General features: G+C 57.9%; 2 protein-coding genes and 1 long non-coding RNA gene across 4 annotated transcripts in view; 1 reads left to right on the top strand and 2 right to left on the bottom strand.

Moving 5' to 3' along the window:
- The window catches only part of LOC139232695 (profilin-1-like), a 762,729-nt gene that overhangs the window by 78,977 nt on the left and 658,236 nt on the right, over window positions 1-25,516 (top strand). The window lies entirely within an intron of this gene.
- LOC139232691 (calmodulin-binding transcription activator 2-like) overlaps window positions 1-25,516 on the bottom strand; it is a 204,100-nt gene that overhangs the window by 61,319 nt on the left and 117,265 nt on the right. The window contains exons 12-18 of the mRNA XM_070863166.1: window positions 22,824-23,002; window positions 21,538-21,616; window positions 20,128-20,431; window positions 17,451-17,941; window positions 14,604-14,791; window positions 8,893-9,139; window positions 7,767-7,838 (exon numbers count right to left, since the gene is read on the bottom strand). Coding sequence (XP_070719267.1) covers window positions 7,767-7,838; window positions 8,893-9,139; window positions 14,604-14,791; window positions 17,451-17,941; window positions 20,128-20,431; window positions 21,538-21,616; window positions 22,824-23,002 — 1,560 coding nt within the window. The remainder of the gene's footprint in view (window positions 1-7,766; window positions 7,839-8,892; window positions 9,140-14,603; window positions 14,792-17,450; window positions 17,942-20,127; window positions 20,432-21,537; window positions 21,617-22,823; window positions 23,003-25,516) is intronic.
- Window positions 12,615-13,795, bottom strand: LOC139232697 (uncharacterized). The gene is made up of 2 exons (XR_011588075.1): window positions 13,671-13,795; window positions 12,615-12,710 (listed from the first exon to the last, which is right to left on the bottom strand). It is a non-coding gene; the product is annotated as an uncharacterized lncRNA (long non-coding RNA).

Below are 25,516 nucleotides of genomic sequence, written 5' to 3'. Positions count from 1 at the left end.
ACCTTATTGCGGATACTCCTTGCATTAAGACACAAAGCCTTTAGGTGAATAAGGCCACAGGAACAGTCCTCAAACCTGCGGCTGTTGCGGTTAGTGCCGGTTCCTGACTCGCTGTTTGTTACTGGGGCAGACGCTCCCTCGGGGGATCTTTCATCCTGTGCAGGGACTCCTAGAAGGTTAGTAGACGGGGAGGGAGGACTGAGGGATTGTCTATCAGATGGCCACAGGCTGACCATTGACGCAGATTCCATCGTCCTGACACACGGAGCACACGCACTGGATCTACCCGCTCACTCCGCACTGGATCTACCCGCTCACTCACGCACTGGATCTACCCGCTCACTACGCACTGGATCTACCCGCTCACTCCGCACTGGATCTACCCGCTCACTCACGCACTGGATCTACCCGCTCACTCCGCACTGGATCTACCCTCTCACTCACGCACTGGATCTACCCGCTCACTCACGCACTGGATCTACCCGCTCACTCACGCACTGGATCGACCCGCTCACTCACGCACTGGATCTACCCGCTCATTCCACACTGGATCTACCCGCTCACTCACGCACTGGATCTACCCGCTCACTCCGCACTGGATCTACCCGGTCACTCACGCACTGGATCTACCCGCTCACTCACGCACTGGATCTACCCGCTCACTCACGCACTGGATCTACCCGCTCACTCACGCACTGGATCTACCTGCTCACTCACGCGCTGGATCTACCCGCTCGGCCTGCACTGGATCTACCTGCTTACTCCACACTGGATCTAACTGCTTACTCCGCACTGGATCTACTCGCTCACTCAAGCACTGGATCTACCCGCTCACTTCGCACTGGATCTACCCGCTCACTCCGCACTGGATCTACCCGATCACTCCGCACTGGATCCAACACAGAGCTCACTCCGCACTGGATCTACCCGCTCACTCCGCACTGGATCTACCCGCTCACTCCGCACTGGGTATATCCACTCACTCGCGCACTGGTTCTACCCGCTCACTCCGCACTGGATCTACCCGCTCACTCACGCACTGGATCTACCCGTTCACTGCGCACTGGATCTACCCGCTCACTCACGCACTGGATCTACCCGCTCACTCCACACTGGATCTACCCGCTCACTCACGCACTGGATCTACCCGCTCACTCCGCACTGGATCTACCCGCTCACTCACGCACTGGATCTACCCGCTCACTCACGCACTGGATCTACCCGCTCACTCACGCACTGGATCTACCCGCTCACTCACGCACTGGATCTACCCGTTCACTGCGCACTGGATCTACCCGCTCACTCATGCACTGGATCTACCCGCTCACTCACGCACTGGATCTACCCGCTTACTCCACATTGGATCTAACTGCTTACTCCGCACTGGATCTACTCGCTCACTCAAGCACTGGGTCTACCCGCTCACTGCACACTGGATCTACCCGCTCACTCCGCACTGGATCTACACGATCACTCCGCACTGGATCCAACACAGAGCTCACTCCGCACTGGATCTACCCGCTCACTCCGCACTGGATCTACCCGCTCACTCCGCACTGGGTCTATCCACTCACTCACGCACTGGTTCTACCCGCTCACTTCGCACTGGATCTACCGCTCACTCCGCACTGGATCTACCCGCTCACTCCGCACTGGGTCTACCCGCTCACTCACGCACTGGATCTACCCGCTCACTCACGCACTGGATCTACCCGCTCACTCCGCACTGGATCTACCCGCTCACTCCGCACTGGATCTACCCGCTCGCTCACGCACTGGATCTACCCGCTCACTTCGCACTGGATCTACCCGTTCCATCCGCACTGGATCTACCCGCTCACTCACACACTGGATCTACCCGCTCGGCCTGCACAGGATCTACCCACTTACTCTGCACTGGATATAACTGCTTACTCCGCACTGGATCTACCCGCTCACTCCTCACTGGATCTACCCGCTCACTTCACACATTGGATCTACCCGCTCACTCTGCACTGGATCCAACACAGAGCTCACTCCGCACTGGATCTACCCGCTCACTCCGCACTGGATCTACCCGCTCACTCCGCACTGGATCTACCCGCTTACTCCGCACTGGGTCTACCCGCTCACTCCGCACTGGATCTATCCGCTCACTCGCGCACTGGTTCTACCCGCTCACTCCGCACTGGATCTATCCGCTCACTCGCGCACTGGTTCTACCCGCTCGCTCCGCACTGGATCTACCAGCTCGCTCCGCACTGGATCTACCCGCTCGCTCCGCACTGGATCTACCCGCTCGCTCCGCACTGGATCTACCCGCTCGCTCCTCACTGGATCTACCCGCTCGCTCCGCACTGGATCTACCCGCTCGCTCCGCACTGGATCTACCCGCTCACTCTGCACTGGATCTACCCGCTCACTCCGCACTGGATCTACCCGCTCACTCCGCACGGGATCTACCCGCTCACTCTGCACTGGATCTACCCGCTCACTCCGCACGGGATCTACCCGCTCACTCCACACTAGGTCTACCCGCTCACTTCGCACTGGATCTACCCGCTCTCTCCGCACTGGATCTACCCGCTCACTCACGCACTGGATCTACCCGATCACTCACGCACTGGATCTGCCCGCTCACTCCGCACTGGATCTACCCGCTCACTCCGCACTGGATCTACCCGCTCGGCCTGCACTGAATCTACCCGCATACTCCGCACTGGATCTAACTGCTTACTCCGCACTGGCACTACCCGCTCACTCACGCACTGGATCTACCCGCTCACCTTCCGCACTGGATTTACCCGCTCACTCCGCACTGGATCTACCCGCTCACTCACGCACTGGATCTACCCGCTCACCCACGCACTGGATCTGCCCGCTCACTCACGCACTGGATCTACCCGCTCACTCACACATTGGATCTACCCGCTCACTCTGCACTGGGTCTACCCGCTCACTTCGCACTGGATCTACCCGCTCACTCTGCACTGGGTCTACCCGCTCACTCACGCACTGGATCTACCCGCACACTCACGCACTGGATATACCCGCTCACTCCACACTGGATCTACCCGCTCACTCCACACTGGATCTACCCGCTCACTCACACATTGGATCTACCCGCTCACTCCGCACTGGGTCTACCAGCTCACTTCGCACTGGATCTACCCGCTCACTCCGCACTGGATCTACCCGCTCACTCCGCACTGGATCTACCCGCTCACTCACGCACTGGATCTACCCGCTCACTCCGCACTGGATCTACCCGCTCACTCACACACTGGATCTACCCGCTCACTCACGCACTGGATCTGCCCGTTCACTCACACACTGGATCTACCCGCTCACTCACACATTGGATCTACCCGCTCACCTCCCGCACTGGATCTACCCGCTCACTCGCGCACTGGATCTACCCGCTCACTCACGCACTGGATCTACCCGCTCACTCACGCACTGGATCTACCCGCTCACTTCGCACTGGATCTACCCGTTCACTCCGCATTGGATCTACCCGCTCACTCACGCACTGGATCTACCCGCTCACTCACGCACTGGATCTACCCGCTCGGCCTGCACTGGATCTACCCGCTTACTCTGCACTGGATCTAACTGCTTACTCCGCACTGGATCTACCCGCTCATTCACGCACTGGATCTGCCCGCTCACTCCGCACTGGATCTGCCCGCTCACTTCGCACTGGATCTACCCGCTCACTCCGCACTGGATCCAACACAGAGCTCACTCCGCACTGGAGCTACCCGCTCACTTCGCACTGGAACTACCCGCTCACTCCTCACTGGTTCTACCCTCTCGTTCCGCACTGGATCTACCCGTTCACTCCGCAGTGGATCTACCCGCTCATTCACGCGCTGGATCTACCCGCTCACTCCGCACTGGATCTACCTGCTCACTTCACACTGGATCTACCCGCTCACTCCGCACTGGATCCAACACAGAGCTCACTCCGCACTGGAGCTACCCGCTCACTCACGCATTGGATCTACCCACTCACTCACGCACTGGATCTACCCGCTCACTCACGCACTGGATCTACCCGCTCACTCACGCACTGGATCTACCCGCTCACTTCGCACTGGATCTACCCGTTCACTCCGCATTGGATCTACCCGCTCACTCACGCACTGGATCTACCCGCTCACTCACGCACTGGATCTACCCGCTCGGCCTGCACTGGATCTACCCGCTTACTCTGCACTGGATCTAACTGCTTACTCCGCACTGGATCTACCCGCTCATTCACGCGCTGGATCTACCCGCTCACTCCGCACTGGATCCACCCGCTCACTTCGCACTGGATCTACCCGCTCACTTCGCACTGGATCTACCCGCTCACTCCGCACTGGATCCAACACAGAGCTCACTCCGCACTGGAGCTACCCGCTCATTCACGCGCTGGATCTACCCGCTCACTCCGCACTGGATCCACCCGCTCACTCCGCACTGGATCCACCCGCTCACTTCGCACGGGATCTACCCGCTCACTCCGCACTGGATCCAACACAGAGCTCACTCCGCACTGGAGCTACCCGCTCACTCCGCACTGGATCTACCCGCTTACTCCGCACTGGGTCTACCCGCTCACTCCGCACTGGATCTATCCGCTCACTCACGCACTGGTTCTACCCGCTCGTTCCGCACTGGATCTACCAGCTCGCTCCGCACTGTATCTACCCGCTCGCTCCGCACTGGATCTACCCGCTCGATCCGCACTGGATCTACACGCTCGCTCCGCACTGGATCTACCCGCTCACTCCGCACTGGATCTACCCGCTCACTCCACACGGGATCTACCGCTCACTCCGCACGGGATCTACCCGCTCACTCCGCACTGGGTCTACCCGCTCACTTCGCACTGGATCTACCCGCTCACTCCGCACTGGATCTACCCGCTCACTCCGCACGGGATCTACCCGCTCACTCCGCACTGGGTCTACCCGCTCACTTCGCACTGGATCTACCCGCTCACTCCGCACTGGATCTACCCGCTCACTCACGCACTGGATCTATCCGCTCACTCACGCACTGGATCTACCCGCTTACTCTGCACTGGATCTAACTGCTTACTCCGCACTGGATCTACCCGCTAATTCACGCACTGGATCTGCCCGCTCACTCCGCACTGGATCTACCCGCTCACTTCGCACTGGATCTACCCGCTCACTCCGCACTGGATCCAACACAGAGCTCACTCCGCACTGGAGCTACCCGCTCACTTCGCACTGGAACTACCCGCTCACTCCTCACTGGTTCTACCCTCTCGTTCCGCACTGGATCTACCCGTTCACTCCGCAGTGGATCTACCCGCTCGTTCACGCGCTGGATCTACCCGCTCACTCCGCACTGGATCTACCTGCTCACTTCACACTGGATCTACCCGCTCACTCCGCACTGGATCCAACACAGAGCTCACTCCGCACTGGAGCTACCCGCTCACTCACGCATTGGATCTACCCACTCACTCACGCACTGGATCTACCCGCTCACTCACGCACTGGATCTACCCGCTCACTCACGCACTGGATCTACCCGCTCACTTCGCACTGGATCTACCCGCTCACTCCGCATTGGATCTACCCGCTCACTCACGCACTGGATCTACCCGCTCACTCACGCACTGGATCTACCCGCTCGGCCTGCACTGGATCTACCCGCTTACTCTGCACTGGATCTAACTGCTTACTCCGCACTGGATCTACCCGCTCATTCACGCGCTGGATCTACCCGCTCACTCCGCACTGGATCCACCCGCTCACTTCGCACTGGATCTACCCGCTCACTTCGCACTGGATCTACCCGCTCACTCCGCACTGGATCCAACACAGAGCTCACTCCGCACTGGAGCTACCCGCTCATTCACGCGCTGGATCTACCCGCTCACTCCGCACTGGATCCACCCGCTCACTCCGCACTGGATCCACCCGCTCACTTCGCACGGGATCTACCCGCTCACTCCGCACTGGATCCAACACAGAGCTCACTCCGCACTGGAGCTACCCGCTCACTCCGCACTGGATCTACCCGCTTACTCCGCACTGGGTCTACCCGCTCACTCCGCACTGGATCTATCCGCTCACTCACGCACTGGTTCTACCCGCTCGTTCCGCACTGGATCTACCAGCTCGCTCCGCACTGTATCTACCCGCTCGCTCCGCACTGGATCTACCCGCTCGATCCGCACTGGATCTACACGCTCGCTCCGCACTGGATCTACCCGCTCACTCCGCACTGGATCTACCCGCTCACTCCACACGGGATCTACCGCTCACTCCGCACGGGATCTACCCGCTCACTCCGCACTGGGTCTACCCGCTCACTTCGCACTGGATCTACCCGCTCACTCCGCACTGGATCTACCCGCTCACTCACGCACTGGATCTATCCGCTCACTCACGCACTGGATCTATCCGCTCACTCACGCACTGGATCTACCCGCTCACTCCGCACTGGATCTACCCGCTCACTCCGCACTGGATCTACCTGCTCACTCCGCACTGGATCTACCCGCTCGGCCTGCACTGAATCTACCCGCTTACTCCCCACTGGATCTAACTGCTTACTCCGCACTGGATCTACCCGCTCACTCACGCACTGGATCTACCCGCTCACCACCCGCACTGGATCTACCCGCTCACTCCGCACTGGATCTACCCGCTCACTCACGCACTGGATCTACCCGCTCACTCACGCACTGGATCTACCCGCTCACTCCGCACTGGATCTACCCGCCCGGCCTGCACTGAATCTACCCGCTTACTCCGCACTGGATCTAACTGCTTACTCCGCACTGGATCTACCCGCTCACTCACGCACTGGATCTACGCGCTCACCTCCCGCACTGGATCTACCCGCTCACTCCGCACTGGATCTACCCGCTCACTCACGCACTGGATCTGCCCGCTCACTCACGCACTGGATCTACCCGCTCACTCACGCACTGGATCTACCCGCTCACCTCCTGCACTGGGTCTACCCGCTCACTCCGCACTGGATCTACCCGCTCACCTCCCGCACTGGATCTACCCGCTCACTCCGCACTGCATCTACCCGCTCACTCACGCACTGGATCTACCCGCTCACTCACGCACTGGATCTACCCGCTCACTCACGCGCTGGATCTACCCGCTCACTCACGCGCTGGATCTACCCGCTCACTCACGCGCTGGATCTACCCGCTCACTCACGCGCTGGATCTACCCGCTCACTCCGCACTGGATCTACCCGCTCACTCACGCGCTGGATCTACCCGCTCACTCACGCGCTGGATCTACCCGCTCACTCACGCGCTGGATCTACCCGCTCACTCCGCACTGGATCTACCCGCTTACTCACACACTGGATCTACCCGCTCACTCACACACTGGATCTACCCGCTCACTCACGCACTGGATCTACCCGCTCACTCACGCACTGGATCTACCCGCTCACTCACGCGCTGGATCTACCCGCTCACTCCGCACTGGATCTACCCACTCACTCCGCACTGGATCTACCCGCTCACTCACACACTGGATCTACCCGCTCACTCACGCGCTGGATCTACCCGCTCACTCACACACTGGATCTACCCGCTCACTCACGCACTGGATCTACCCGCTCACTCACGCGCTGGATCTACCCGCTCACTCACACACTGGATCTACCCGCTCACTCACGCACTGGATCTACCCGCTCACTCACGCACTGGATCTACCCGCTCACTCACGCACTGGATCTACCCGCTCACTCACGCGCTGGATCTACCCGCTCATGCCGCACCCTACCTGCTTGTACTTCCTGTAGCAGCGTTGGATGACGGCAGCAGCAATCTCCTGTTGCTCCTTCAGTCTCCGGCCCTGCTCAACAAACAAAGGCCACCGGTTAGAATCAAACCATTAAATCAGAATCCTAAAAGTCCTGGGAATCCATCCCTCTTACCCGCGACCAAACCATAATACCGCGGGTGATGGAAACCTGACATTAAAACCACGGAGAATGCTGGAAATACTCAGCGGGCCAGGCAGTATCTGTGGAGAGAGACAGAGTTAATGTTTCGGGTCGGTGACCTGCTGCCAGATTGCAAACAGCACAGCGCCCAGTCTGGGCTGGGCACGATCCCAGGCCGCGGATGTTTCCAGTCACGCTGACAGGGCCAGGGCTCAGTGTGTGATATACTCCAGGTGGCAGAGCTTGCGGCAGATGGATCCGACTCCGAAAATACAGCTGGGTTCCCCCTTTGTCTACAGTACTTACACCGTCAGAGCGCGGGGTCGTGGGGTCAGAGCTCGGGGTCGTTGGGGTCAGAGCGCGGGGTCGTGGAGTCAGAGCTCAGGGTCCCTGGGGTCAGAGCGTGGGGTCGTGGGATCAGAGTGCGGGGTCGTGGGGTCAGAGTGTGGGGTTAGAGCGCGGAGTCGTGGGGTCAGAGCACAGGGTTGTGGGGTCAAAGTGCGGGGTTGTAGGGTCAGAACGCGGGGGGAGGTGAGGGGGGTGTCAGGGGCTCAAGGTCGGGGCCAGGGGGGACAGGGTCGGGGGGGGTCAGGGTCGGGGGGGGTCAAGGTGGGGGGGGTGGTCAGGGTAGAGGGGGTCAGGGGAGGGGGACAGGGTCGGGGTCGAGAAGTCGGGGGGGGTCAGAGTGGGGTGGGTCAGGGTAGAGGGGGTCAGGGTAGGGGGACAGGGTCGGGGTCGAGGGTCGAGGAGTCAGGGTCTGGGGGGTCAGGGTCGGAGGACAGTGGACAGGGTCGGGGGTCGGGGACAGGGGTCGGGGGGTCAGGGTAGGGGGACAGGGTCAGGGGTCAGGGTCAGGGTTCAGGGTCAGGGGGGGTCAGGGTCGGGGGACAGGGGACAGGATCGGGAGACAATGGACAACGTCAACAGACAGGAGCAGAGTCCGATCACCGGCTGAGGCCTTACCTTGTACTTGCGGAAAGCGGTCTGGATTATCCGTGCTGCCTCGTACAGCTCCCACTGCTCGTGGTCTGACAGGGTCAGCAGCGCAAACTCGCTCTCCATCTTCCCGTTGGCCGAGGCGTTGAGGAAATCCGACCAATCGGTGTTGGCGGGGGTGTCGACCTTCTCGAAGGTGATGTCACTGAGTGGCGAGCTGATGGGGCTAAGGCAGGGGTTGGGTGACGGGGTCTCGGGCTGATTGCACTCCGATCTGAGAAAAGTACAAGAGCAACAATGAGGGAAATCCTCCAGCAAGCTGCACTCTCCCCACTAACACAAGGGCGGATGTTATGATAAACTTGTATCAAGGTCCGGCACCAGCTGGAGTACTGCGTCTATTCTGGGTACCGCACTTGAAGTCTCAGAGAATGTGCAGAAAAAATTTGCGAGAATGACTCCAGGGATGATGGACTTCAGTTCCGTGGATAGACTGGTGAAGCTGGAGTTGAGAGAAACTGCTCCCATTGGTGGAAGGGTTGAGAACCAGAGGACACAGATTTAAGGTGATTGGCAAAAGAACCAAACCCGGTGTAAGAAAAAACTTTTTTACGCAGCGAGTGGTGAGGATCTGGAATGCGCTGCCTGAGAGGGTGGTGGAGGCAGACACAACTTTATCTTTCAAAAGGGAATTCGCTAAGTGTCTGAAGGAAACAAATTGTAGGGCTAGGGGGAGAGGGCGGGGCAGTGGGACTGACTGAGAGTCGACACGGGCTCGATGGGCTGAATGGCCTCCTTCCTCTGTAACCGTTCCGTGATTCTATCAATGGAGGAGCAATGTTCAATAATCTCAAATCAGAATGATCCAAATTACTGTACCATAATTTAAAAAAATAGTTTTCTGACTTTTGTATTTAAATAAAGGATGTTCTGTGCCCGACATGCCCAGCTTAGATACAGAGTAAAGCTCCCTCTACACTGTCCCATCAAACACTCCCAGGGCAGGTACAGGGGGTTAGATACAGAGTAAAGCTCCCTCTACACTGTCCCATCAAACACTCCCAGGGCAGGTACAGCACGGGGTTAGATACAGAGTAAAGCTCCCTCTACACTGTCCCATCAAACACTCCCAGGGCAGGTACAGCACGGGGTTAGATACAGAGTAAAGCTCCCTCTACACTGTCCCATCAAACACTCCCAGGGCAGGTACAGCACGGGGTTAGATACAGAGTAAAGCTCCCTCTACACTGTCCCATCAAACACTCCCAGGGCAGATACAGCACGGGGTTAGATACAGAGTAAAGCTCCCTCTACACTGTCCCATCAAACACTCCCAGGGCAGGTACAGCACGGGGTTAGATACAGAGTAAAGCTCCCTCTACACTGTCCCATCAAACACTCCCAGGACAGGTACAGCACGGGTTAGATACAGAGTAAAGCTCCCTCTACACTGTCCCATCAAACACTCCCAGGACAGGTACAGCACGGGGTTAGATACAGAGTAAAGCTCCCTCTACACTGTCCCATCAAACACTCCCAGGGCAGGTACAGCACAGGGTTAGAAACAGAGTAAAGCTCCCTCTACACTGTCCCATCAAACACTCCCAGGGCAGGTACAGCACAGGTTTAGATACAGAGTAAAGCTCCCTCTACACTGTCCCGTCAAACACTCCCCCAGGGCAGGTACAGCACGGGGTTAGATACAGAGTAAAGCTCCCTCTACACTGTCCCGTCAAACATTCCCAGGGCAGGTACAGCATGGGGTTAGCTACAGAGTAAAACTCCCTCTACACTGCCCTTCTTAACCTTGAGGAGCTAACAGTTTCCTTCACATTCTCAGGATGCCTACAGCATTTCAACAATGAAATAATATTGTAATGTAGGAAACGAGGTGACTAATTTACGCACCACAAGGTCCCATAAGCAGCATTGAGATCTGTGAGTAGTACTGGTTGAGGGACAATAATGGCCAGGAGACCAGGAGAACCTTCTGTGTCTCCCCAGAAGCCGTCCTGGTCACAACTGGGTAACAGCACAGACCCAGGATGCAAACTGAGATCGTAAACAGGTTAGCTATTCAGTGCATACGCCAATAAGAACATAAGAAATAGGAGCAGGAGTCGGCCATTCGGCCCCTCGAGCCTGCTCCGCCATTCAATAAGATCATGGCTGATCATGGACTCAGCTCCACTTCCCCGCCCGCTCCCCATAACCCTTCACTCCCTTATCATTCAAAAATCTATCTATCTCCGCCTTAAATATATTCAATGACCCAGCCTCCACAGCTCTCTGGGGCAGAGAATTCCACAGATTTACAACCCTCAGAGAAGAAATTCCTCCTCATCTCGGTTCTAAATGGGTGACCACTTATTCTGCGACTATGCCCCCTAGTTCTAGATTCCCCCACGAGGGGAAACATGCTCTCTGCATCCACCCTGTCGAGCCCCCCTCAGAATCCTAAATGTTTCAATAAGATCACCTCTCAGTTTTCTAAACTCCAATGGGTACAGGCCCAACCTGCTCAACCTTTCCTCATAAGACAACCCCTTTCATCCCAGGAATCAACCGAGTGAACCTTGTCTGAACAGCCTCCAATGCAAGTATATCCCTCCTTAAATACGGAGGCCAAAACTGTACGCAGTACTTCAGGTGTGGCCTCACCAGTACCTGGGTGGGAGAGCTGTTGCTGTGTGCAAGAGCAGAGACAGAGTTTGGGAGGGTCGGTGGTTTGAAGGAGGAGGTACAGCCGGTCTGAAAACTCTGAAATAACTGGCTGTGCTCATGTTACAGGATAAACACGCCCTGCACAGATGATCCGCCCCGCACACAGTCCCCACCCACTTCTCAGCTCCCCCCCGCATTTCCTGACGATTCCAAGCGGTCAGCATGTGCGTCAGATGGGAACCTAACACAGGGCGGCATGCAGCCACAATCAGAATATCTCGCACTATCAACCCCCGGGGGAGGGCAAAGGAGCTAGTCACATTCAGGCTGCCTCAATGTCACCTCTTCCCAGCCGCACAGCACTCAGTGCCACAGCGAACCAGCCGTCAGACTGAGGGCGTCACAATCCTCCACAACCAGCCAGGCCACAACCATTCACACCCTGTTCATATCCACTTCCACCCGGTTACTGCAGAATTACCCGTACCTGTGCCCACCAGTACTGTACCCCAGTGTTATACAGTGATAGACCTGTACCCACCAGTACTGTACCCCAGTGTTATACAGTGATAGACCTGTGCCCACCAGTACTGTACCCCAGTGTTATACAGTGATAGACCTGTACCCACCAGTACTGTACCCCAGTGTTATACAGTGATAGACCTGTACCCACCAGTCCTTCATCCCAGTGTTATACAGTGATAGACCTGTGCCCACCAGTACTGTACCCCAGTGTTATACAGTGATAGACCTGTGCCCACCAGTACTGTACCCCAGTGTTATACAGTGATAGACCTGTACCCACCAGTACTGTACCCCAGTGTTATACAGTGACAGACCTATACCCACCAGTACTGTACTCCAGTGTTATACAATGACAGACCTGTACCCACCAGTACTGTACCCCAGTGTCATACAGTGATAGACCTGTACCCACCAGTACTGCACCCCAGTGTTATACAGTGACAGACCTGTACCCACCAGTACTGTACCCCAATGTTAGTGACAGACCTGTACCCACCAGTACTGTACCCCAGTGTTCGTGACAAACCTGTACCCACCAGTACTTCATCCCAGTGTTATACAGTGACAGACCTGTATCCACCAGTACTGTACCCCAGTGTTATACAGTGACAGGCCTGTACCCACCAGTACTGTACCCCAGTGTTATAGTGACAGACCTGTACCCACCAGTACTGCACCCCAGTGTTATACAGTGACAGACCTGTACCCACCAGTACTGTACCCCAGTGTTATACAGTGACAGACCTGTACCCCAGTGTTACACAGTGACAGACCTGTACCCACCAGTACTGTACCCCCGTGTTATACAGTGACAGACCTGTACCCACCAGTCCTTCATCCCAGTGTTATACAATGACAGACCTGTACCCACCAGTACTGTACCGCAGTCTATACAGTGATAGACCTGTACCTACCAGTACTGTACCCCAGTGTTATACAGTGACAGACCTGTACCCACCAGTACTGTACCCCAGTGTTATACAGTGACAGACCTGTACCCACCAGTACTGTACCCCAGTGTTATACAGTGACAGACCTGTACCCACCAATACTGTACCCCAGTGTTATACAGTGACAGACCTGTACCCACCAGTACTGTACTCCAGTGTTATACAATGACAGACCTGTACCCACCAGTCCTTCATCCCAGTGTTATACAGTGACAGACCTGTACCCACCAGTACTGTACCCCAGTGTTATACAGTGACAGACCTGTACCCACCAGTACTGTACCCCAGTGTTAGTGACAAACCTGTACCCATCAGTACTTCATCCCAGTGTTATACAGTGACAGACCTTTACCCACCAGTACTGCACCCCAGTGTTATATAGTGACAGACCTGTACCCACCAGTACTGTACCCCAGTGTTATACAGTGACAGACCTGTACCCCAGTGTTACACAGTGACAGACCTGTACCCACCAGTACTGTACACCCGTGTTATACAGTGACAGACCTGTACCCACCAGTACTGTACCCCAGTGTTATACAGTGACAGACCTGTACCCCAGTGTTACAGTGACAGACTTGTACCCACCAGTACTGTACCCCAGTGTTATACAGTGACAGACCTGTACCCACCAGTACTGTACCCCAGTGTTATACAGCGACAGACCTGTACCCCAGTGTTACAGTGACAGACCTGTACCCACCAGTACTGTACCCCAGTGTTAGACAGTGACAGACCTGTACCCACCAGTACTGTATCCCAGTGTTATACAGTGACAGACCTGTACCCACCAGTACTGTACCCCAGTGTTATACAGTGACAGACCTGTACCCACCAGTACTGTACCCCAGTGTTATACAGTGACACACCTGTACCCACCAGTACTGTACCCCAGTGTTATACAGTGACAGACCTGTACCCACCAGTACTGTACCCCAGTGTTATACAGTGACACACCTGTACCCACCAGTACTGTACCCCAGTGTTATACAGCGACAGACCTGTATCCCAGTGTTACAGTGACAGACCTGTACCCACCAGTACTGTACCCCAGTGTTAGACAGTGACAGACCTGTACCCACCAGTACTGTATCCCAGTGTTATACAGTGACAGACCTGTACCCACCAGTACTGTATCCCAGTGTTATACAGTGACAGACCTGTACCCACCAGTACTGTACCCCAGTGTTATACAGTGACAGACCTGTACCCACCAGTACTGTACCCCAGTGTTATACAGTGACACACCTGTACCCACCAGTACTGTACCCCAGTGTTACACAGTGACAGACCTGTACCCACCAGTACTGCACCTCAGTGTTATACAGTGACAGACCTGTACCCACCAGTACTGTACTCCAGTGTTATACAGTGACAGACCTGTACCCACCAGTACTGCACCTCAGTGTTATACAGTGACAGACCTGTACCCACCAGTACAGTACCCCAGTGTTATACAGTGACAGACCTGTACCCACCAGTACTGTACCCCAGTGTTATACAGCGACACACCTGTGTCCACCAGTACTGTACCCCAGTGTTATACGGGGCAGACCCGGATGGGTTTCCCGGCCCCCGGCCTCATCCCGCTGGCCCTACCTGTGCTGGGAGAAGTTGGGCAACTGGTCCACATTCTCCAGGTAGCTGGCGAGCCAGGTCATGGTGTCGTTGATGGCCATGTTGTCCTGTCGCTCTTTCAGAGGCGTGTCGACCGTGTTAAACTCCTCCTGCTTGATGCGATCCGGCGTGGCCTCAATAATCTGCTCAGCCAAGGTGATCATGTCCACCTGTGGGGACAGGCAGAGGTAGGATGGACAGTGATCAGCATCGTGTCACATAACAACATATACAGCAGCAAGAGTCGGCCATTCGGCCCCTCGAGCCTGCTCCGCCATTCAATAAGATCATGGCTGATCCGATCATGGACTCAACTCCTCTTCCCCACCCGCTCCCCTGGCCTCCCGTATCATCCAAAAATACATTCAATGTCCCAGGTTCCACAGCTCTCTGGGGCAGAGAATTCCACAAATTTACAACCCTCTTAGAGAAGAAATTCCTCCTCATCTCAGTTTTAAATGGCGACCCCTTATTCTGAAACTCTGCCCCCTAGTTCGAGATTCCCCCACGAGGGGAAACATCCTCTCTGCATCCACCCTGTCGAGCCCCTTCAGAATCTTAAACATTTCAATAAGATCACCTCTCATTCTTCTAAAGTCCAATGTGTACAGGCCCAACCTGCTCAACCTTTCCTCATAAACCAACCCCTTCATCTCAAGAATCAACCGAGTGAACCTTCTCTGAACTGCCTCCAATGCAAGTATATCCCTTCTTAAACACAGAGACCAAAACTGCACGCAGTACTCCAGGTGTGGCCTCACCAATACCCTGTCCAGTTGGAGCAGGACTTCTCTGCTTTTATACTCCATCTGCCCTTGCAATAAAGGCCAACATCCCATTTGCCTTCCTGATTACTTGCTGTACCTGCATACTCACTTTTTGTGTTTGGTGGACAATAACTGGATCGTCCCGTGGGGAGAAGATCAGATCGCTGCTACCATTACAACATTACCAGCAACGATTCACATTGTAAGATCATGGTGTAAGATGCACAGAGGGGGGGGAGGGGGAGCGGAGCGGGGGGGGGGGGGGGAGGGGGGAGGGGGGGGCGATGGACGCTAACAGGGGTTAGAACGAGGCTGAGGGAGGCCAAACAGATAACCTTTGAGGAGACTATGTCACGATCAGGAGGCACGTTTAGGGGGAAGGCCGGACTGCCGGGTTGTGAGTGCTAATTGCTGTTTCAGCAATGGGAGCACGAGTAAAGGGGCACTTTGCACAACCAGCTGGAGAAGGATGAGGAGTGAAGGTGCATCGAAGAAAGAGAGAAAGAAAGACAGAAATACTTGTATTGAAAGAGCACCTTTCACGTAGTAAGATGTCCCAAGGCGTTTCACAGGAGTGTTTTCAGACAAAACAAAAACATTTTTGACCCTGAGCCACATAAGAAGAAATTAGGGCAGGTTGGTCAAAGAGGTCAGTTTTAAGGAGCGTCTTGAAGGAAGAAAGAGAGGTAGCGAGGCGGAGAGGTTTAGGGAGGGAGTTCCAGAGACTGGGGCCCAGGCAACAGAAGGCACGGCCACCGATGGTGGAGCGATTATAATCAGGGATGGTCAGGAGGGCAGAATTAGAGGAGCGCAGATATCTCGGGGGGTTGTGGGGCTGGAGGAGATTACAGAGATAGGGAGGGGGCGAGGGCCATGAAGGGGTTGGTAAACAAGGCTGAGAATTTTGAAATCGAGGAGTTGCTTAACCGAGAGCCAGTGTAGGTCAGCGAGCACAGGGGGTGAAGGGTGAGCGGGACTCGGTGCGAGTTAGGACACGGGGCAGTCAGTACAGGGGATAATGGGTGAGTGGGACTCGGTGCGAGTTAGGACACGGGGCAATCAGTACAGGGGATGCTGGGTGAGCGGGACTCGGTGCGAGTTAGGACACGGGGGCAGTAGGTACAGGGGATGCTGGGTGAGCGGGACTCTGTGCGAGTTAGGACACGGGGGCAGCGAGCACAGGGGGTGATGGGTGAGCGGGACTCTGTGCGAGTTAGGACACGGGGGCAGCGAGCACAGGGGGTGATGGGTGAACGGGACACAGTGCGAGTTAGGACACGGGGGCAGTGAGCACAGGGGGTGATGGGTGAGCGGGACTCGGTGCGAGTTAGGACACGGGGGCAGCGAGCACAGGGGGTGATGGGTGAGCGGGACTCGGTGCGAGTTAGGACACGGGGGCAGCGAGCACAGGGGGTGATGGGTGAGCGGGACTCGGTGCGAGTTAGGACACGGGGGCAGTGAGCACAGGGGGTGATGGGTGTGCGGGACTCGGTGCGAGTTAGGACACGGGGGCAGTGAGCACAGGGGGTGATGGGTGAGCGGGACTCGGTGCGAGTTAGGACACGGGGCAGCGAGCACAGGGGGTGATGGGTGAGCGGGACTCGGTGCGAGTTAGGACACGGGGACAGCCAAGTTGTGGACCACCTCTAGTTTACGTCGGGTAAGATGTGGGAGGCCAGCCAGGAGTGCGTTGGAACAGTCAAGTCTAGAAGTAACAAAGGCACGGATGAGGGCTTCAGCAGCGGATGAGCTGAGGCAGGGGGCGGAGACGGGCGATGTTACCGAGGCGGAAATATTCGGTCTTGGTTACGCTGCGGATATGTGGCCGGAAGCTCATTTCAGTGTCAAATATGACAGCGAAGGTTGTGAGCAGTCTGGTTCAGCCTCAGACAAGAGTTGGAGAGAGGGGTGGAGTCCGTGGCTGGGGAATGGAGTTTGTGGAGGGGGACCGATGCGGGTCATAGGTCGGGGGGGGGGGGGGCGGGACTCTGTACCGGACGTTGCCGGCAGGCCGGTGACGATGGCGCCAGGCGCCGGCGGTGGGACGGAAGTTTTCCATTACCTGTAAGACATCGACGGAAGGCAGGAACTCCTCATTCTCGGCATTCTCGCTGAACCGCATCAGCTCCGTCTCCATAGGGTCTCGGCCGGTTGCTATGGTGAACGGCCTCGTGCTGTTTGTCACCAGGGTGGCCTCGTAGTCCAGGAAGAAATGCGAGTCGGCGGTGCCACAGTGCAGTGCCGAGCCGGCGGTGCGGTATCGGCGCTGCTCGGGCTCGGCGCACAGGTAGCACCGCCGGCTGGCTTTGTCCTTGCTGTCGGCGGGGCCCGAGCTCTCGGCTCCCGGGGCGGTGCAGCCGGCCGGCGGCAGCGATGGTGGGGCCTCGCAGATCTCCATGGCGACGTCGCTCTCGGCGCTCGGGCCCAGCTCGGGGCTGGTGACCGGCGTGTCTCTGTGCACCGAGCCGCTGGAGTAGGCCGAGGTCACCGACGGGGGTCCCGAGCCCTCCGACAATGAGGAGGGCGACGAGCTGCTGCTCACTGTGCTGAGACCTGCGCAGGGGTGAGAGAGAGGGGGGGGGGGGGAGGGGGGGAGTCGACGGCAAGGTCAAAACCAACACAGCACCAGCACGGCGCCCAAACCCTCGGCCGATCGCCTCGGCACTGGATCAGAGCCGACCTAAACCCCCCCCCTCCCTCCGCTGTCCCGGGTGTAAACCCCCACCCCCCCCCCGCTGTCCCGGGTGTAAACCCCCACCCCACCCCCCGCTGTCCCGGGTGTAAACCCCCACCCCACCCCCCGCTGTCCCGGGTGTAAACCGCCCCCCCCCCCCCCCACCCTCCGCTGTCCCGGGTGTAAACCCCCCCTCCCTCCGCTGTCCCGGGTGTAAACCCCCCCCTCCCTCCGCTGTCCCGGGTGTAAACCCCCCCCCCCACTCCGCTGTCCCGGGTGTAAACCCCACCCCCCCCCTCCCTCCGCTGTCCCGGGTGTAAACCCCCCCCCCCCCACTCCGCTGTCCCGGGTGTAAACCCCACCCCCCCCCCCCCTCCGCTGTCCCGGGTGTAAACCCCCCCACTCCGCTGTCCCGGGTGTAAACCGCCCCCCCCCCTCCCTCCGCTGTCCCGGGTGTAAACCCCCCCCCCCCCGCTGTCCCGGGTGTAAACCCCCCCCTCCCTCCCTCCGCTGTCCCGGGTGTAAACCCCCCCCCACCCCTCCCTCCGCTGTCCCGGGTGTAAACCCCCCCCCTCCCTCCCTCCGCTGTCCCGGGTGTAAACCCCCCCCCCACCCCTCCCTCCGCTGTCCCGGGTGTAAACCCACCCCCCCTCCCTCCCTCCGCTGTCCCGGGTGTAAACCCCCCCCCCCTCCCTCCCTCCGCTGTCCCGGGTGTAAACCCCCCCACTCCGCTGTCCCGGGTGTAAACCGCCCCCCCCCCCCCCCCCCGCTGTCCCGGGTGTAAACCCCCCCCCTCCCTCCCTCCGCTGTCCCGGGTGTAAACCCCCCCCCCCTCCCTCCCTCCGCTGTCCCGGGTGTAAACCCCCCCACTCCGCTGTCCCGGGTGTAAACCGCCCCCCCCCCCCCCCCGCTGTCCCGGGTGTAAACCCCCCCCCACCCCTCCCTCCGCTGTCCCGGGTGTAAACCCCCCCCCACCCCTCCCCCCGCTGTCCCGGGTGTAAACCCCCTCCCCCGCGCGCTGCTTCACCGGTTCAAACAAAATGGCCGAGATACGCGGGGCGTTTACGGGGCGCAAACATCGCGCCCGGACACAGAGCCGCTAACAACAGCCGCGAAATTCCGCGGCGGTAACCCGTAGCGCCGGCGATGCAGACGTCATCACCGTTGCTCAGCAACCCGCCATCGCCCCCTGACAATGCGGCGGGTGGTGCTAGCCACAGTTTCGGGGGGGGGGGGGGGGGAGAGCGCGTACCGTGCGGCCGGCCGCATGCGGGACCCCAGTTAAAGGGGGACGTGTCGGCCGTGAGGGGGGGGGGGGTAAAAAAAAAACACAATTTCCCCGAAAGTTGCCCAGTGCGCCGTCGCCGCTTTGACCGATCGGTGCTCCACGGTGCGTGCCGCGATCGGTGCTCCACGGTGCGTGCCGCGATCGGTGCTCCACGGTGCGTGCCGCGATCGGTGCTCCACGGTGCGTGCCGCGATCGGTGCTCCACGGCGCGTGCCGCGATCGGTGCTCCACGGAGGCCGTTCATCACCGCGGAGAAGGGGAGAGCCCCCCCCCGCCACCCCCCCACAATCTACGCGGCAGGGCTGTGCCCCGTCTCCCGACATGTCTGTCCCGCCAGTGCCCGAGCGGGGGGGCGGGGGGCTGGAGCGAAACGTCTCGCCTCCCGGTCGTTACCGCCCCCAAACGGGGCGCAGCCGAAACTCCCCAACCCCCCCCCGATAATTGGTTGTGTGCAGCCCCACAGAGACCCTCTATTCTCAGGGTAGCCCAGCAAGGGCCCGGGGAACCTGGGAGGTGAGGGATGGGGGGGGGGGGCGGATGGGGGGCGGGCTGGAGCTCTGTGTGCACCACCCCCCCTGCCCCCCGCCCCCGCAGCTCCCTGCTGCCACGTGTCGCGGCACCAACACAGGCTGGGACCCTCTGCCTGCCACGATGAGCTACTGCAACCCCGGGTCGAGTGCTGTGACCGACAGCCAGCTCCGCGCTGTGCCCTCGGTAAGCAGCGCGACGTTTGGAGGGAGGTGGAGGGAGAGAGGTGGAGGGGCCCTGCGTCCATACCTGTGTCTGGGCTCGTTGACAAGGGCGATGGTGCCTTGGCAGCGCCAGGGGTGCTGCCTGTCCACAGCTGCCAGGTTGTGTCTGTTCGATCCATTTCCTGTTGCTTGGGCCTGATCGGGCTTCCCTGCACCTGGCCATCTTGCCTCTGCAGCTCTTCCAGACGCATGGCCAGCCTTATGTGACCGCGAGAGTGCGCCACGTGCAGAGGGAGGCGTCCCAACGAGTCAGGGATGGAAAGGGCGTTGCTGTTCCACCCGTACAGGGTGACGGCTGCGTCAGCATGGCCCAGCGCGCAGGCCCACATCTGCAGGAATACAAACAAACCCCGCCGTGATTGTATCAGAAAGGAGCTGCTGTCAGATCACACTCCGCTGTCCAGACACATACACTCTGCATTGCAACCACACCGTCATCGCACCCAAACCTCGGCTGCCCCCCCGTGTCCTAACTCGCACCCAGTCCCGCTCACCCATCACCCCCTGTGCTCACTGACCCCGTGTCCTAACTCGCACCGAGTCCCGCTCACCCATCACCCCCTGTGCTCGCTGACCCCGTGTCCCAACTCGCACCGAGTCCCGCTCACCCATCACCCCCTGTGCTCGCTGTCCCCGTGTCCTAACTCGCACCGAGTCCCGCTCACCCATCACCCCCTGTGCTCGCTGCCCCGTGTCCTAACTCGCACCGAGTCCCGCTCACCCATCACCCCCTGTGCTCGCTGACCCCGTGTCCTAACTCGCACCGAGTCCCGCTCACCCATCACCCCCTGTGCTCGCTGCCCCGTGTCCTAACTCGCACCGAGTCCCGCTCACCCATCACCCCCTGTGCTCGCTGCCCCGTGTCCTAACTCGCACCGAGTCCCGCTCACCCATCACCCTCTGTGCTCGCTGATCTACATTGGCTCCCAGTCCGGCAACACCTCGATTTTAGAATTGTTTACAAATCCCTCCATGGCCCTCGGCCTTTCCTATCTCTGTAACCCCCTCCAGCCCCACAACCCCCCCCCCCACCCCGAGATCTCTGCGCTCCTCCAATTCTGACCTCTCGCCCAATCCCCGATTTCCATCGCTCCACCATTGGTGGCCCTGCCTTCAGCTGCCTGGGCCCCAAGCTCTGGAATTCCCTCCCTAAACCTCTCTGCGGTGGCAGGGGAGGGGCGGGGGTGGGGAGAAGGATCCTAAGCCCCTGGCTCGCTGGTTATCGGCACACAGGTTCCAGTGACAGGAACCCCGGGGCCCTGAGCCTAACTCTCGCCTGGTTGAAATTGGCCGTCTCAGCACAACCAGAGCTCGGAACCACGGCCAGCCGATCGGTCCGTCAACCCCCGGGAGAAGGGGCCCCTCACACACTCAAATACAACACACGGCAGCAGACAGATTCATGAATCAGCTCCTGGCAACTGACGGAGCTCACCAGAGGGGTACAGGAGAAATGATCGACGTTCAGTGGGTCCACTTCCTGCTCCAGATCCAGACTCTCCGCATTCACCGTCCTGCAAGGGTTCAAGACACACCACAGGCACGTTAAATACTGCGGGATAAATACTGCCCCCGCCCCACAGCATCCACCCCTCCACCCACACCATCTCCCCCCCCACCCCACCCCCTCCCCTCCCCGCCCACAGACTCAGCTCCGAGTGTGTTACCGTGACAGATCTCACCAATAGAAACCAGCTCTACACTGTGGCTGCAATTCTAACCATGTTACAGCACTGAGCGCATTATGTAACCGGGGCTGATATTACAGCACTGAGGGGCTGTAACCGGGGCTGATATTACAGCACTGCGGAGTGTAACCGGGGCTGATATTGCAGCACTGAGGGGCTGTAACCGGGGCTGATATTACAGCACTGAGCGCAGTGTGTAACCGGGGCTGAAATTTCAGCAATGGGGGACTGTAAATGTGGCTGATATTACAGCACTTGGGGATATAACCGGGGCTGATATTACAGCACTGGGGGACTGTAACCGGGGCTGATATTACAGCACTGGGGGACTGTAACCGGGGCTGATATTACAGCACTGAGCTCAATGTGTAACCGGGCTGATATTACAGCACTGGGGGGTGTAACCGGGGCTGATATTACAGCACTGAGGGGCTGTAACTGGGGCTGATATTACAGCACTGAGCGCAGTGTGTAACCGGGGCTGATATTACAGCACTGGGGGACTGTAACCTGGGCTGATATTACAGCACTGGGGGACTGTAACCGGGGCTGATATTACAGCACTAAGCTCAATGTGTAACCAGGCTGATATTACAGCACTTGGGGGTGTAACTGGGGCTGATATTACATCACTGAGGGGCTGTAACCGGGGCTGATATTACAGCACTGGAGGACTGTAACCGGGGCTGATATTACAGCACTGGGGGACTGTAACCGGGGCTGATATTATAGCACTGGGGGACTGTAACCGGGGCTGATATTACAGCACTAAGCTCAATGTGTAACCGGGCTGATATTACAGCACTTGGGGGTGTAACTGGGGCTGATATTACATCACTGAGGGGCTGTAACCGGGGCTGATATTACAGCACTGAGCGCAGTGTGTAACCGGGGCTGATATTACAGCACTGGGGGACTGTAACCGGGGCCGATATTACAGCACTGGGGGACTGTAACCGGGGCTGATATTACAGCACTGGGGGGGCTGTAACCGGGGCCGATATTACAGCACTGGGGGAGATGTCCATCTTGCCTCCATTTGATGAGCGTCTCGATGAGCCTCGCGTATCCCTGTGCCGCGGCGAGGTGCAGTAGTGTCATCCCACGGAAACTGATGCCGTGAATCAGGCGCTCGGAGCGCAGCCAGCAGGAGCGCGACATCATCGTCTCGCAGACAGCGATAATCCGCTCCTCGAAGGAGTCAGACGAGGCCTGCGGGGAGAAGAGAAAGAGGCGCTCGTTACACGCTCGCCGCGGTGCACACTCGTTGGGTTGGGCCACGTTCCCGCCGCTTGCTTTCGTTCCCTGGATGTGCGATACCGGCACACGGTTCTGGGGTCACAGCCCACGCAAAAGGGTCAATGAGATACTGGACGCGCTCTCACTGGGTTGAGGGATATAGAAGCCCAGGAGCCCAGCCCGATCGGTGAGCCAGACTGAGCCAGCATGGCAGCAGGGAGACTACAATGCATCCCAGGCTTGGGAGAACATAAGAACTAGGAGCAGGAGTTGGCCATTCGGCCCCTCGAGCCTGCTCCGCCATTCAATATCATGGCCTGATCTTTGACCTCAACTCCACTTCCCGCCCGATCCCCATATCCCTCGATTCTCCGAGAGTCCAAAAATCGCTCGATCTCAGCCTTGAATATACTCACAGACTGAACCTCCACAGCCCTCTGGGGCAGAGAATTCCACAGATTTACAACCCTCTGAGAGAAGAAATGTCTCTTCATCTCTGTTTTAAATGGGCGGCCCCTTATTCTAAGATCACGCCCTCTAGTTCTAGTCTCCCCCATCTGTGGAAACATCCTCTCTGCATCCACCTTGTCAAGCCCCCTCATAATCTTATATGTTGCGATAAGATCACCTCTCATTCTTCTGAATTCCAATGAGTAGAGGCCCAACCTTTCCTCATAAGTCAACCCCCTCATCCTCGGGATCAACCGAGTGAACCTCCCCTGAACTGCCTCCAAAGCAAGTATATCCTTTCGCAAATATGGAAACCAAAACTGCACGCAGTATTCCGGGTGTGGCCTCACCAATACCCTGTTACTACTTTAGCAAGACTTCCCTGCTTTTATACTCCATCTCCTTTGCAATAAAGGCCAAGATTCTATTGGCCTTCCTGATCACTTGCTGTACCTGCATACTAACCTTTTGTGTTTTATGCACAAGGACCCCCAGGTCCCGCTGTACTGCAGCACTTTGCAATCTTTCTCCATTTAAATAATAACTTGCTCTTTGATTTTTTTCTGCCAAACATTCTGCCAAACACTTTCCAACATTATACTCCATCTGCCAAATTCGTGCCCACTCATTTAGCCTGTTTCTGTCTTCCTGCAGCCTCTTTATGTCCTCCTCACACATTGCTTTTCTTCCCATCTTTGTATCGTCAGCAAACTTGGCTACGTTACACTCAGTCCCTTCTTCCAAGTCGTTAATACAGATTGTAAATAGTTGGGGTCCCAGCACTGATCCCTGTGGCACCCCACTCGTTACTGATTGCCAACCCGAGAATGAACCATTTATCCCGACTCTCTTGTTTTCTGTTTGTTAGCCAATCCTCTATCCATTACCCGCAACCCCGTGAACTTTTACATTGTTCACTGAGCCCAAATAGCATCTTGCTTTGGTCACTTCCGATTGAGAGCTGAACGTGCGGGTGGACAATGCAGCGTTGGGTCAAGCGGGCTTCACGGAACAGCACAATCCCAAGGCAGACATGTCAAAGTCATCACTCATTGGGATCCCCACACAGAGCGCTATCCGAGCCGAACTCTGCCACCCTGCTAAAACACCCCACGTAAGCTGGACACCATGCAAAGTGTCTCAACCACACAGAACCACGTCAGTCTTTCAGTCCCGGCTGCTAGGAGCAAATCTCTCAATCTCCAGATAATGGGCGACTCACTGATTGCTCCTTCCTGAAAACAGCCTTAAAACCGGCCTCTTGGACCAGGCCTTTGGTCCCCTGCCTGAATATATCCTTACATGGCTCGGTGTCAAATCTGGTCTGATTGGCACTCCTGTTAAAGGCACTTCTAAATGCAAATTGTTGTTGTAAACCCGAAGGCTGCCAGAGTTCAACACGACTCAAGTGACCCCATTCCTGCTCCCGGCCTTGCTCTCCCTCCCCTCACAAGGCTGGGGCACCGGCTCACCGGAGAGAAAGGGCAAGGGCTCGGTCTGCACACAGGGCATGCGGGGGGGTGGTGAGGAGGCGGTGTTATAGGGTCGGGCGGGGGGGGGGGGAGGCGGGTAATAGGGTTGGGGGGTTATAGGGTCGGGGGTAGGGGGGTTATAGGGTCGGGGGAGGAGGCAGGTTATAGGGTCGGTGGGAGGCGGGGTTATAGGGTCAGGAGGGGTTATAGGGTCGGGGGAGGCGGGGTTATAGGGTCAGGAGGGGTTATAGGGTTGGGGGGGTTATCGGGTCGGGGGGGGTTATAGGGTCGGGGGGGGTTATAGGGTCGGGGAGGTTATAGGGTCGGGGGGGTTATAGGGTCGGGGGGGGTTATAGGGTCGGGGGGGGTTATAGGGTCGGGGGGGTTATAGGGTCGGGGGGGAGGCGGGGTTATAGGGTCGGGGGAGGCGGGGTTATAGGGTCAGGAGGGGTTATAGGGTCGGGGGGTTATAGGGTCGGGGGGGTTATAGGGTCGGGGGGGGGTTATAGGGTCGGGGGGGGTTATAGGGTCGGGGGGAGGCGGGTTATAGGGTCGGGGGGAAGCG

The sequence above is a fragment of the Pristiophorus japonicus genome, chromosome 20 (assembly GCF_044704955.1).
Source record: "Pristiophorus japonicus isolate sPriJap1 chromosome 20, sPriJap1.hap1, whole genome shotgun sequence".
Lineage (NCBI taxonomy): Eukaryota > Metazoa > Chordata > Chondrichthyes > Pristiophoridae > Pristiophorus > Pristiophorus japonicus.
This window is presented reverse-complemented; position numbering and strand designations above follow the sequence as displayed.